Source organism: Physeter macrocephalus, chromosome 2, assembly GCF_002837175.3.
Source record: "Physeter macrocephalus isolate SW-GA chromosome 2, ASM283717v5, whole genome shotgun sequence".
NCBI classification, from domain to species: Eukaryota; Metazoa; Chordata; class Mammalia; order Artiodactyla; family Physeteridae; genus Physeter; species Physeter macrocephalus.
Genome location: NC_041215.1, coordinates 18,247,779 through 18,260,782, shown reverse-complemented (window position 1 = coordinate 18,260,782; position 13,004 = coordinate 18,247,779). Strand labels below are relative to the sequence as shown.

The following is a 13,004-nucleotide window of genomic DNA, read 5'->3' as shown; positions in this document are numbered from 1 at the left end:
AGACTTGCTTCCCTGCACCCCAGCCCCTCTCCACCCTGGGCCCTTGGGGGTCCCACTTTGCAGACCCCTGACCTGCCCCTGTCCTTGTAGGCATGCAGAGGACCTCATCGTGACACCGTTCGCCCAGGTAAGGCCCCTCCCCTAAGGAGGGAAGGGGCTCTAACCTTACCCCACAACTGGGGACAGGGGCCTAGCCCCCCGCTGCCCCTCTGGGTGGACCACTTTCCTCACTGTGGCTCCCCAACTCAGGTGCTGGCCAGTCTCCGGAGCGTTCGCAGCAACTTCTCCCTCCTGACCAATGTGCCCATTCCTAGCAACAAGTAAGTGGAGGCTGGGCCCCAATGCCCCATGAACATGAGGCTCAGCACACCTGGGTTCAACTCTCCGTGCTGCTGTGTGACCTCAGGCAGGCACTTGACCTCTCTGAGCCTCTGTTCAAGTGACAGCTCCCTCTGAGCCAGTAAATCATTGTGATTTGAATGCCTAAGATGCAGAAACTTTTATAAATAAAGACGGAGGAGTCTGGACAGAGTTCTTAGGTGGCCAGCCACCCCAGCCTCTGGGCCACTCCTGGCCCTGATGCCAACTTGCTGGGCAAATACCATCCTCTGGTGCCTCTGTTTCCCCTCCATGATATGGGAATTTAATAGTGTCTCCATTAGAGAGTTGCTATGAGGAGTTCAGAAGGTGATATATATAAAGTGCTTGAATATTGTCCAGCACATAGTAAGTGCTCACTAAATAGAAGCAGTTGTTATTATTTGGGGGCAGGGGTGTGGCTGGGAGCTGCTGGTCCCTCTGGGAGTGGGGTGCAGAGCCATCCTCAAGTTCAAGGAGCTAGGGGGAGGGATGGTCAGGGAAGCAGGGACTTTGGAGACACAGGACCTGACCCTACCAGCCGTGTAGTCTTGAGGAAGCCAGTTCACCTCCTGGAGCGTCAGTTTCCTCATCTGTAAAATGGGTTCTTGTGGGGCTCTGTGAGAGGCTGCGGGCAGAGTACATGGCAGCATGCCTGGGACACAGAGAGGGCTCAGAAAGGAAAATCAGCACTCTTCACGGACAGGGGGAAGCAGAGATGGGGGAGGACCAGGCTGTTGTTGAAGCCCCATTTCTTTGCAGGCGGTCCCCACTGGGTGGCCCAACCCCCGTCTGCAAGGCCACGCTATCAGGTAACTAAGCCCCGGGGGATGGGAAAGACCCCTCTTGCTGCCCCAGTGGGGGGTCCCTCACCTGGGGAGGCAGTCTCACCCCCCTCTCCCTGCACCCTACTCACTTGGTGGGCCCCCATCACCTCTGGGGGTCTGCATGTGGACCCTCTCAGTCACTGCCCCGGCTGCCCCTTCTCCAGAAGAGACATGTCAGCAGTTGGCCCGGGAGACGCTGGAGGAGCTCGACTGGTGTCTGGAGCAACTGGAGACCATGCAGACCTACCGCTCTGTCAGCGAGATGGCGTCCCACAAGGTGTGCTAGGCCTGTGGGGTGGGGCCGACTGCTGGGGTGGGGTTAACTGTGGGGCGTGGCTGGTGGGCGGGGTCAGCCTGTGGCTAGAGCCTATGGGGTGGGGTCAATCCCTGGGCAGACTTTGTAGCACCTATATATTCTGACTTCTCCCAGGGCTGGGGGGCCCTGGGGTGTATGTGTGTGCGTGTTTGTGAGTGTGTGTCCGTAGGCGACCATCTCTCCTGGGGGGTGGGTTGTATGTTTGTATGGTTTATGAATGTGTATCTGTGGCTATGGGTCTATGTGGCTGTTGATTTGTTGGCTACACATTTGCAGCGCGGGAAGGTGTGTTCCAATAGGATCTGGTAGGAGTGGCATGCACGTGTGTATCTATGGAGTATGTGTGGGTGTGCACAGCTGATTACGCGGGGCTGTAAGTGTGGGGGGCTGTGGCAGAGGGGTGTGTATGTCTAGAGGTGTGAGTTGGTCCAGATGTGAATCTGAGTGTGTATCTCCATGTGTTTGTAACTCTGTGTGTGTGTGTGCATGTGTGTGTGTGTGTGTGCGCGCGCTTGCAGGGCTGCAGGAGAGGGTGCAAGGCTTCCATGTACAGCTGTGCAGACTGTGCACTGCACAACTCCAGGGGACACCATTCAGAAAGCAGGCAATGTGAATGACACTTCCTGGAGTTGTGCAGCATGGTAGCAGCCCTTGTGGGAGGATGCCTATCAAGAAATGAATGTGCAGGTAGAGGTGTCTGTGTTGGGGGGTGCATACACCCATGGGTGGAGGTTTGTCTGGGAGCATGTGAGCCTGAGGGCGCTCGTGTCCCTGAGGGTGTGTTGAGCATCCGAGAATGTGACCGTGTCTCTGAATGTAGGTCTGTGGGTGTATTTCTGCGATGGGGTGTGTGCGTGTGTATCTGTGGGTGTGAGTGTGAGTATCCCCTTATGGATTTGTCAGGGCACATATGTGTCTAAGAAAACATGGGTATTTGTGTTTGTTTACAAGTGTGTCTGTGGGTGTGTTGAGTGTGTCTGTAAGTGTGTCCAGTATCTGGGTGTTTATCCCTTAGTGTGTGTCTCCACATCTGAGTGTGAGTCTGCGTTCTTGGAAGGGGTGTGTCTGAAGGCATTTGTATTTCTGTGAGGTCAACTATATACCTATAAATGTGTTGAACAACAGAGTTGTGACCCTGTGTGTGTGTGTCTGTGTGTGTCTGTGTGTGTGTGTGTGGTCAGCAAAGGACGGAGAGCATTTGGGTGTTGGAGTATATTCAAGTGCATGAGTGTGTCAAGTGTCTGGCTGTATTGGTGTGCAAGGTGTGTCTGAGTGTGGGTGTGTCTGTGTGTGGAGCATGTGGGTGTGTGTCTGTCTCTGGGTGTGTCCACGGAGGGGGCACGTCCTCTCCAGGGTGTGTGTGCCTCCCTGCCTCTCCCCAGCAGCCCCAGCTGGGTCCTGCCTGAGGCCCGTGGGCTCCAATGCCCCTTTAACGCCCCCCCCACCTCCAGCACCACCTGACATCGAGTGCAGCCTGCCAGTGCTGCAGTGAGCACGCACACGCACACACACAGCCGAACACACGGAGCCCAGAGCCTCCGAAGCCTCCTCTTGGGACCCTTACCCTGCCGCCCCCCCCATGGGCAGGGGTCCCTGGCCGCCTCCAGCCGCCGCCGCGGGAGTGCCCATCGGGGCCAGGGGCTGGCGGACCATGTAACCAGGTCTGCTGCCGGGAGCGCGGAGGGGAAGGGAGCCCCCAGCCCTGCTGGGCCGGCCCGGGCCCCTCCGCGGCTCCCCTTTCCACTGCCCACCTGCCCAGCACCCTGCCCCCCCGCCCCCCGCACAGTAGCTGCTAATCCCGGGACTCCCCAAGCCCAGCCTCTGTGTGCGGCAGCCCTGAGCAGGGCTAAGACTCCAAGATGCCCTTGGTGGATTTCTTCTGCGAGACCTGCTCCAAGCCATGGCTGGTGGGCTGGTGGGACCAGGTAGGGGAACTCGGGGTGGAGGATGGGCAGGAGACCCGGCTCTGGTCCTCCCACCTCAGACCCTCCAGCCCCCGGTCTAGGCTTGTGTGTGCAGCTGTGCACGTGTGCGGCCTGGACGTGAAGCCTTGTGACTGGGTCTCTGTGTGTGGCCCAGGGCTGGGCGTGGATGGCGGGTGGCTGGGGGTGTGGGTCTTTCTCTGGGTGTGACTGTCAGTGCACACACGTGTGTGTCTGCAGTGGTGGGGGGCTGCCTGGCTATATGCTTGTTTGCCTGGGTCAGGGACAAGGGGGTGGCCCTGGCTGAAATCACGTGGCTCTGATTGTGGTGTTGTGTTTGGGGCCATGTTTATGAGCCCAGAGCGGCATGATTTTTCTGGGGCGTGTGACCCTGAGTGTCAGTGACTGCCTTGTTGTGTATGCTCCTTGGTTTGTGTGTCTGGGGCTGTGTAGAACTGTGTAAGATGGGAGTCTGTGACTCTGTGTGCGATTGTGTGACTTTGTGGGTCCGTCTTGTGTGTGTGTGTGTGTGTGCGTGTGTGTGCGTGTGTGACTCTCTATGTGTGCCCAGGCCTCTGGCAGCACTGGGAGGAGGGAGCGCTCGTCCTGATGTGGGCCATGCGGGCTCACCCTTCCTGCTGAGTGTCCCTCTTGCCTCTCTGGACAGAGTCTGCTCCTGCTTTGGGGGTGCTTTGGTGGAGCTTGGGGGCGGGGAGCCGATGCCCTTTCTCCTCATGCACAATGTCACAGCAGATGCTTGTGTGAAGTGCTATGGGGGGACCAGGAGGAGTCCCCAGCCTGGTTCTGGGTATGCTCTGTCCATCCGTGCATCTGTCCACCACTCTGAGGTTGGGGGAGAGGGGGCTATGATGGGAACCCCCTCCCCTGGGTGACTGAACTAGGGTTTCCTCAGCTCACTATTCTCCCTGCCCCGGTCAAACCTCTCCACCCAGAACTTCGGGACTACATTCCCTCCTTCCAAACCAGGCTGGGGGCTGGGGGCCAGGACCCCAGGGAGTGGGGTCCCTGTCTGGGAAGACCTGGGCCAGGGGTAACTCTGGGAAGGCAGGGGTTAAAGGGCCCGCCGGCTGCCCCCCCTTTCCCCAGCTCAGCAGCTGGTTGGAGGGGGAGTTGCTAAGGAGACTCCCATCACCATGGTGACGGGATTCTCCTGACACCCCATTGGCTCCCTGTTAGGTAGGAACCCCTCCCTTCCACAGGTGCCCCTCTGGCTCCTCCTTGGGGGGAGAAGGAGGGAGTATGGTAAGAGGAGCCCCACTTCCTCAGACAGGGAGGGGTATGCTGAGTCCTGACTCCCCAAGCCTGGGGACCCCCATCCAGAGCTGGGAGGAGAGGAAGGACTGACCCCTCCCCTCTAGCAGCCTGCTGAGGACTCTGTTGGCTGAGCAGAGAAATGAGAGGGACTCACGGGTTCTTCAGAAGTTTCTTGAGAGGGCCTGGCCTCACCCCCCCCACCCACACCTGCCATGACCCCGTCATTCCTTCCTTCTTGCCTCCTTCACCTTAGTTCAAGAGGATGCTAAACCGTGAACTCACACACCTGTCAGAGATGAGCAGGTCAGGAAACCAGGTATCTGAGTACATCTCCACCACATTCCTAGGTGAGTGAAGAGTGGCACTTGTGTGGGGGTGGGTGTGTGGGGGGAGGCATTGCATAACTGGACTGTAGGGGGCCACCGCAGACCCTGGGTCCTGTGGCCCACATTTGCCCAGGGGACCCTGACTCAACTCCCCAAAGGTGAAAGTCACCACGCTCAAGAGCTACTATATCGCAATGCCCCCAAATTTAGTGGGACCCCAACTTCTATAGAACACCCACATTTAAAAATCTCTCCAAGCTGCCAAGCTCCTCCAAACTCAGGGGAACCCCATTGGAACTCTTAAACTCAAGACCCCAAGAAACTCCCAAACTCAAATAGAATTCCTAAACTTTAAAATGCCTCCAGGCTGAAAAGTCTCCCAAAATTCACTAGAATCTCCAAACTTGGATTTCGGCCCCCCCAAATTCAGAAGACCCCTCAAACTCAAGAGAGATGCCCGAACTCAGTAGGGTTCTCAAACTTGAGGGAACCCCTGCCCTTAAGAGCCCATAAAAGACCCCTAAACCTTTCCACCAAGCTGAAAAGTCTCCCAAATTCAGTAGAATCCCCAAACTTGGTATGACCCCCCCAAATTCAGTAGACACCCCCCAAACTTTAGATACCCAAATTTAATAGGATTCTCCCACTTAAGAACCTGTAAGTGATTCCCCAAACTTAGGAGAATTTCCTAACTCAGTGGAACCCTGAACCCTAACCCTAACCCTAACCCTAACCCCAAATTCACTGGAACCCTCAAGTTCATGGGGATCTCCAACTCATCCTAACCTCATCCTGAACCCAAGAGACCTAGCTGAGGATATCCCCCACAAACTCAGGATAATTTCACCCTCAGAATTTATCACCAAAGGTCCCCGAATTCAGGGTACCCCCCCACCAAGCTGGAAAGAAGGTTTTTTCAGAGTTTCAAACACTCCCGCCATTGGGGGTGTGGTGTGCCTGAGATCCAGCCAATAAGAGCACGGCATGCAAATGAGCCCTCTTAGGCCCTGTCATTGACTGGCGGGCCCCAGGTCACAATGGGTGGCCCTGGCTGGGCTCTGGAAACCCTAAAGAGCTCAGGAAAGGGGCTTCTGGGCCTGGCCCCCAGACAGCCTGGTGTCCAGGGGGTGGGGGTGGGGGTCCATGGAGCCAGAGACCACCCTTCCCTCCCGCCTCCCAGTGCTGTCCACCTCCACCCGCCCTCTGGGTCACCATGGGGGTGTCTTCCCTGCCTGCTGGAGAAGGTTCCCTGCCTATCCGAGGCAGGCGGTGGCTCTCTCTAGCATCCCCACCCTGCTTCCTGACTTCCCACGCCACCCCCATGCCAAACTTGGTGATTGGACTGGGGCTACCCCATAGCTCCGGGCTGACCCCAGGGTCCCCACTCCAGCCCACCATCTCCCAGAAGAGTTCCTACCTCCTCTCTGGTTTCCAGTCCATAAGTAACTAACAGCATGACACCCGGAATAGGTCTGCCCTCCTGGGTGAGACTTCCCAGGGCTTGAGGGGTTGGGGGGGTGGGTCTAAGAGCCAGATGAGGGAACCTCTGTGAGGTTCTCATGCTGGCTTCTCCTCTATCTTCTGCAGACAAGCAGAATGAAGTGGAGATCCCATCACCCGCAATGAAGGATCGAGAAAAACAGCAAGTGCCACGGCAGAGACCTTCCCAGCAGCCTCCGCCCCCTGGGCCACAGTTCCAGCCCATGTCTCAGATCACCGGGGTGAAGAAGCTGATGCATAGCAGCCTGAACGATTCCAGCATCCCCCGCTTTGGGGTGAAGACCGATCAAGAGGAACTCCTGGCCCAAGTGGGTGGGGCCTCGGGGGGGCCGGGCTGGAGAGGGGCAGGGTTCTCCTGGGGCCCAAAGAAGGACTGGGCTTTGGATCAGCCTGAGATGAGGATTCGGGTGTGCCTGCTTTATGAGATTCTCAGGAGAGAGGGAGTGGTCTCAGCTGGTGTCCACAGGGGTCTCTGGAGTATGAACAACAGCACTGAGTTGAGTCCACCTTGAGGCAAGTGTGCTGGCATCTTATACCCTTGTGTCAGTCATTGGCTGGGGGCTGTCCCCAGGGTGGATGGCATCACCCCCTCCACATAGCTCCTGTGGGGGAAGAGCAGATTTTTGACAAGGGGCAGCTGTGAGTCTTTGTAAGCAACAGCCCCAGCAGCTGGGTGATCGGTGCATTGACCAGTGGAGGGAATCTGGGCAGAACCCAAACAGCATCCACTGCAGACCAGACCTGGATTTGCCTCCTGGCTTTTCCATGAAATCTTAAGCCAAGGGGCTCCCACATTGATTTGTACAGTGGACTTGATGCAAGCTCAGTGGCTCCCTCAGCTGACATTTATTGTAACCCTCTGCGTGCCAGTACTGGCCAGGGCTATATTCAGTCATTCAGTGTTTATTGAGCACCTACTATGTGCTGGTGCTGTTCTGAATTCTGGGGAGACATGGAAAATTAGCCCATGTTCCTTTCCTCTCAGCGCTCAAGAGCAGTTTAACTGAGGCTGAGCTGTGCTTTGGGGTCAGCCATGCTGGGTTCACATCCTAGCTTTGCCACTTGTGAGAGGCAAGGTCTCGGGTAAGTCATGTCGCTGCTCTGAGTTTTGGTTCCGTCACCTGCTATGTGAAATCAAGCGCTTAGTGCAGTGCTTGGTGGATAATACACACTCCGTAGACTCGGGTTGCTTTGTTATTTTCTGGCCCAGTAGGACCTGGGAAGTAAATTCTATACTGCTGAGGCATGCCACCTACTGGGTGAGCGATAATGGTGCCACTATTCAGACCAGGGTTCTGAACTCCTAGAAAAGAGTCTAGAGGGCCCTGGGCCTTGGGGGCTCCTGACCTCTGGCCTCCATCTCCACCAGGAATTGGAAAATCTGAACAAGTGGGGCCTGAACATCTTTTGCGTGTCGGATTATGCCGGGGGCCGTTCCCTCAGCTGCATCATGTACACGATATTCCAGGTAGGGCGGGCTGAGTGGGGCTGGATGCAAGGGAGGGGGCGGGGCGGGGAGCGGAGAGCCAGTGTGGGGGACCACCGCCCCCTACTCTTGCCCTCAGGAGCGGGACCTGCTGAAGAAGTTCCGCATCCCGGTGGACACGATGGTGACATACATGCTGACCCTGGAGGACCACTACCACCCCGATGTGGCCTACCACAACAGCCTGCACGCGGCTGACGTGCTGCAGTCCACCCACGTGCTGCTGGCCACACCTGCGCTGGATGTGAGCGTCGCCTGGCCCCCATGTCTCCCCAGCTGCCCCCCACACTATCCATCTCCAATCTTCTGTTTATCTCTCTGACCCTGAGTCTCTGACGTCCATCTCTCTCTGACCCAGTTCCTCTCTATCCTGACTCCCCATCTTTCTTTTTTTAATATATAAATTTATTTATTTATTTTTGGCTGCGTTGGGTCTTCGTTGCTGCGTGTGGGCTTTCTCTAGTTGCGACGAGCGGGGGCTACCCTTCGTTGCGGTGCGCAGGCTTCTCATTTTGGTGGCTTCTCTTGTTGTGGAGCGCGGGCTCTAGGCGTGAGGGCTTCAGTAGTTGTGGCTCGCGGGCTCTAGAGAGCAGGCTCCGTAGTTGTGGCGCACGGGCTTAGTTGCTCCGCAGCATGTGGGATCTTCCCGGACCAGGGCTCGAACCCGTGTCCCCTGCATTGGCAGGCGGATTCTTAACCACTGCGCCACCAGGGAAGCCCTCCCCATCTTTCTTGACTCCCCATCTCTCTCTTATCCTGTCTCTCTGACTCCCCATCTTTCTAACCCATCTCCCTCTGCCCCCAGGCCGTATTCACGGACCTGGAGATTCTCGCCGCCCTCTTCGCAGCTTCCATCCATGATGTGGACCACCCTGGGGTCTCCAACCAGTTCCTCATCAACACCAGTGAGTGGCCCGCCACGGGGCCGCGGCCTGCTGGGCTGGAGGCGGGGCCTGCGGGGCCCCTGCCAGCGGGGGGCGCCCTGGGTGGGTCCTCCCCTCCCCTGACTGCCCAACCCTGCCTGGGCTACAGATTCTGAACTGGCGCTCATGTACAATGACGAGTCGGTGCTGGAGAATCACCACCTGGCCGTGGGCTTCAAGCTGCTGCAGGAAGACAACTGCGACATTTTCCAGAACCTCAGCAAGCGCCAGCGGCAAAGCCTGCGCAAGATGGTCATCGACATGGTGGGCGGGGCGAGGGGATGGGGACAGAGTGGGAAAGGTCACCTTTGGGGCAAGGGGGCATTGGGGAGGGCCAGGTCTGAGTCTGGGACAGAAAGGCCCCTAGTGGGGGAGGCGTCCTTTGGGAGTGGGTCGTGGCGGCTGATTGTGCGGAGTGAAAACTTCAGAGGCCCTGCCCAGGTCAGTACAGCGGGCGGCCACGCTTCAATGGCCCCTGTGACAACTTCTTGCCCACAGGTGCTGGCCACGGACATGTCCAAGCACATGACCCTCCTGGCTGACCTGAAGACCATGGTGGAGACCAAGAAAGTGACCAGCTCGGGGGTCCTCTTGCTGGATAACTATGCCGACCGCATCCAGGTGACCCCCTCCCCACACCGTATAGGGAGATTGGACCCTACCCTCCCCCTTTATGTCTGGGTTACTGCCCCTCCGTCTGCTCCAGCTCCCAGGTTGCCCATCGTCCTGTCTCTTTTTCTCTCCTCGTCCATCTAACCCTTTCCAATTCCCACCTCTCCATCCCATCTCCCCGCATCTCCTCCGGTTCCCTTTTCCCTTTCCTCATCAACCTGTTTCCATGTCCCCCACACCCCTGCCTCCCCACCGCCTCTTTGCCCTTTGCTCATCAACCTCGTCTCATCTCTCCCCTTCTCTCCCCCACTCATCAACCCTCTTTCCTCACCTCTTCTACCTTTCTCCATCTCCCCGCTACCCACTCTCCCCTACTCTCCTTCCAAAGGGGAAGTAAGGAAGCCTGAGGCCTCAGACTAGGACGGGGATACGGCCTCTGAAGGTTCGCCACCCCATGCAGGTCCTACGGAACATGGTGCACTGTGCAGATCTCAGCAACCCCACCAAGCCGCTGGAGCTGTACCGCCAGTGGACCGACCGCATCATGGCCGAGTTCTTCCAGCAGGGCGACCGTGAACGCGAGCGTGGCATGGAGATCAGCCCCATGTGCGACAAGCACACGGCCTCGGTGGAGAAGTCTCAGGTACAGTCTTGGCACCCCTGGAAGAGAGTAGGACGGGCCTCCTCACCCCACACCGGCCTGGAGCTCCAAAGGCCCGAGAGGTCCTAACCTGCCCGTAAACAGTGTCAAGTTTGTCTTTGTCTGTTTTTTCCTTCTCTGTCCTGATGGGAAATAGGCAACACTTTCCCCTCCACAAAACAATCGAACTGAGCCTCTGGACTCATAAGTTGTAGATTTGCACCCAGACAGTTGTAACTCATTTGTAGCAACTGCCATAACATCAGTAATAACGCTTACCTGGCCCTTAGTTACAGACGTCATGTCCTTTCAGCCTCTCGGTTTCCCTATAACCTGGACACTCATTTTGTGCCTGAGTTTTGGTGGAGAGTGTTGTTGTTGTTGCTGTTGTTTGGCCACGCCACGTGGCATGCGGGATCTTAGTTCCCTGACCAGGGATTGAACCCGTGCCCCCCTGCAGTGGAAGTGCGGAGTCTTAACCACTGGACCACCAGGGAGGTCCCTTGGTGGATTTTGAAATGAAGTTAAACGACTCGTCTTCATCACGTGCCTTTTTAATTTAACGAGAGGGACAGAAACACGGTCTCGTAAAAGACAACACTGAAGTGTGAATATAAGAGTTTCTCACTCTCCCTGCTTCCAGCCTCCTCCCTGGTGAGACCTCCTCTTCCCGGTTCGGTGTGTATGTCCTTCCCATCCAGGGTTATGCGGCCTCAACACTGTTGGCATTTGGCGCTGGATCATTCTTTGTGGTGGGACCGTCCTGTGCATTGTAGGGTGTTGAGCAGCTTCCCTGGCCTCCACTCACTAGATGCCAGGAACACCCTCCCCTTCCTGCGGTAACAACCAAAAATGTCTCCAAACACTTCCAAATGTTCCCAGGGCATGCACATAGCCCCAAGCCCCTGATGAAAACTAGTTTTGCTTGTTTTATTATGTATTTATGTTCACAAGCAACTTAATAGCAATAGTTTGTGGGTTTAGCTTTTTAAAAAAATATAAACTGTATCAATATATACCTTTTTTGGGGGGCGGCACTGCATGGCTTGCAGGATCTTAGTTCCCCGACCAGGGATTGAACCTGGGCCCTTGGCAGTGAAAGTGCGGAGTCCTAACCGCTGGACCGCCAGGGAATTCCCAATGTATACCTATTTTTATGCAGCTTGCCTTTTCTTTCCAAAAATGACTTGGAGATCTGTCCACATTGTTGCACATAGATTAAGCATATCCTTTTTCACTACTATATAGTATTCCCACAGAGACAGATGGATAATGGTTTGTGTGGATTGCTCTGTTGGTGGACATATAAGTGTTTAGTAGTGAGGAATTCACAGCGACTCAAACAGGATAAAGCTTTATTGGTTTGTTTTTTTTTTCTCTTATGTAAGGAAAGTCTGGAGAAAGGGAATTTGGCTCTCTCTGACTCCACATAGTTGGCAGACACCCCAGAACTTTCAGTGTTTCTCTTCTGTCATGCGAAGCTTGGGGGTTCTCTCCTCAGAGATGTCTCTTGTGGTCACAGATGCTCTTGAAGCTCCAGCCATTCCTCCCTGGAATGTCGGGGACTAAGATCCCACGTGCCGCATGGTGTGGCCAAAAAATTATAATAATAACTTAAAAAAAATAAACTAATTCCCAATTAATGTATATACGGAGGTGTTTCCAGTTTTTGTTTGCATCTCATACGTGTTTTTTTTTTTCTTTTTTTCTTACTTGTGCAAGAGTTTTTCCAGGGTGGCTCTGGAGAAGCAAGATTGCTGGGTCCAAGAGTATCAACATCTTTTATCTTTTTTTTTTTTTTGCCATGCCACGCAGCATGCGGGATCTTTGGGACTTCCCTGGCGGCCCAGTGGTCGGGTCTTCACCTTCCAATGAGGGGGTTGGTGTGGGTTTGATCCCTGGTGGGGGAGCTAGGATCCCACATGCCTCGTGGCCAAGGAACCAAGACATAGAACAGAGGCAATATTGTAACAAATTCAATAAAGACTTAAAAAAAATTTTTTTATTAGATCCCGCAGCATGGTGGTGCCATCTGCACCGGCAGATCCCTGGTTTATTCTTCCTTCTCCCTCCCTCAGGTGGGTTTCATCGACTACATCGTACACCCGCTGTGGGAGACGTGGGCCGACTTGGTTCACCCAGATGCCCAAGAGATCCTGGACACTTTGGAGGACAACCGGGACTGGTACTACAGTGCCATTCGGCAGAGCCCATCGCCACCACCCGAGGAGGAGCCCGGGGGACCAGGCCACCCCCCTCCACCGGATAAGTTCCAGTTTGAGCTGACGCTGGAGGAGGAAGAAGAGGAGGAGGTGTCCACTGCCCCAGGTGCAACTGAAGTGGAGGAATTGTCCACCGCCCAGGATATGTTCCCAGCTGAGGACCCGTTGGAGGTCGATGGCCAGGACCAGTCTACGGAGGTGGAGGTAGAGGAAATGTACTTGACACAGCAAGCAGACTCAGCAGATAGTGTGGCTAAGGGTCAGGACGTGTCCACGCCCCCAGATGCATCTGTAGGCTGCAGCAGCCCCCCTGCCCTGTCTCCTGAGAGCCTCTCTCTGCCTGTCTTGAGGACCCCGCCCCCTCCAGAGGAGGACCCGGGCCTTCTGGGCCTCCCCTCCACGGCGGCCGAGGTGGGGGCCCAAAAAGAGGATCAGGCTGCCAAAAGGGCGTGCTGCGCCTGCACAGGAACATCGGGCGAGGATCCATCCACACTCCCAGCTCCTGGAGGGTGGGGGTCAGCTGGAGGCCCTACCTGAGCCTCGGCCTCTACACCTCGTTGGCCTCCCTGCCTCCCGCCGCCACCATCACCCCCCCACC

At 56.1% G+C, this 13,004-nt stretch overlaps 1 protein-coding gene and 1 long non-coding RNA gene across 3 annotated transcripts in view; one reads left to right on the top strand and one right to left on the bottom strand.

Moving 5' to 3' along the window:
• LOC102986245 (cAMP-specific 3',5'-cyclic phosphodiesterase 4A) overlaps nt 1-13,004 on the top strand; it is a 16,540-nt gene extending 3,536 nt beyond the window's left edge. The window contains exons 2-14 of one of the 2 annotated variants that reach the window (XM_028499621.2): nt 91-127; nt 250-320; nt 1,120-1,169; nt 1,349-1,461; nt 4,951-5,044; nt 6,611-6,831; nt 7,893-7,991; nt 8,089-8,253; nt 8,815-8,914; nt 9,042-9,196; nt 9,431-9,553; nt 10,005-10,187; nt 12,263-13,004. In XM_028499621.2, coding sequence (XP_028355422.1) covers nt 91-127; nt 250-320; nt 1,120-1,169; nt 1,349-1,461; nt 4,951-5,044; nt 6,611-6,831; nt 7,893-7,991; nt 8,089-8,253; nt 8,815-8,914; nt 9,042-9,196; nt 9,431-9,553; nt 10,005-10,187; nt 12,263-12,943 — 2,092 coding nt within the window. In that variant the 3' untranslated portion in view covers nt 12,944-13,004. Of the gene's footprint in view, nt 1-90; nt 128-249; nt 321-1,119; nt 1,170-1,348; nt 1,462-3,253; nt 3,426-4,950; nt 5,045-6,610; nt 6,832-7,892; nt 7,992-8,088; nt 8,254-8,814; nt 8,915-9,041; nt 9,197-9,430; nt 9,554-10,004; nt 10,188-12,262 lie in introns of those variants that run through there. The other variant, XM_055080879.1, reaches the window with a different exon arrangement.
• Nucleotides 382-1,349, bottom strand: LOC102986063 (uncharacterized). Its single transcript, XR_003683091.2, has 3 exons — nt 1,274-1,349; nt 896-1,012; nt 382-483 (listed from the first exon to the last, which is right to left on the bottom strand). It is a non-coding gene; the product is annotated as an uncharacterized lncRNA (long non-coding RNA).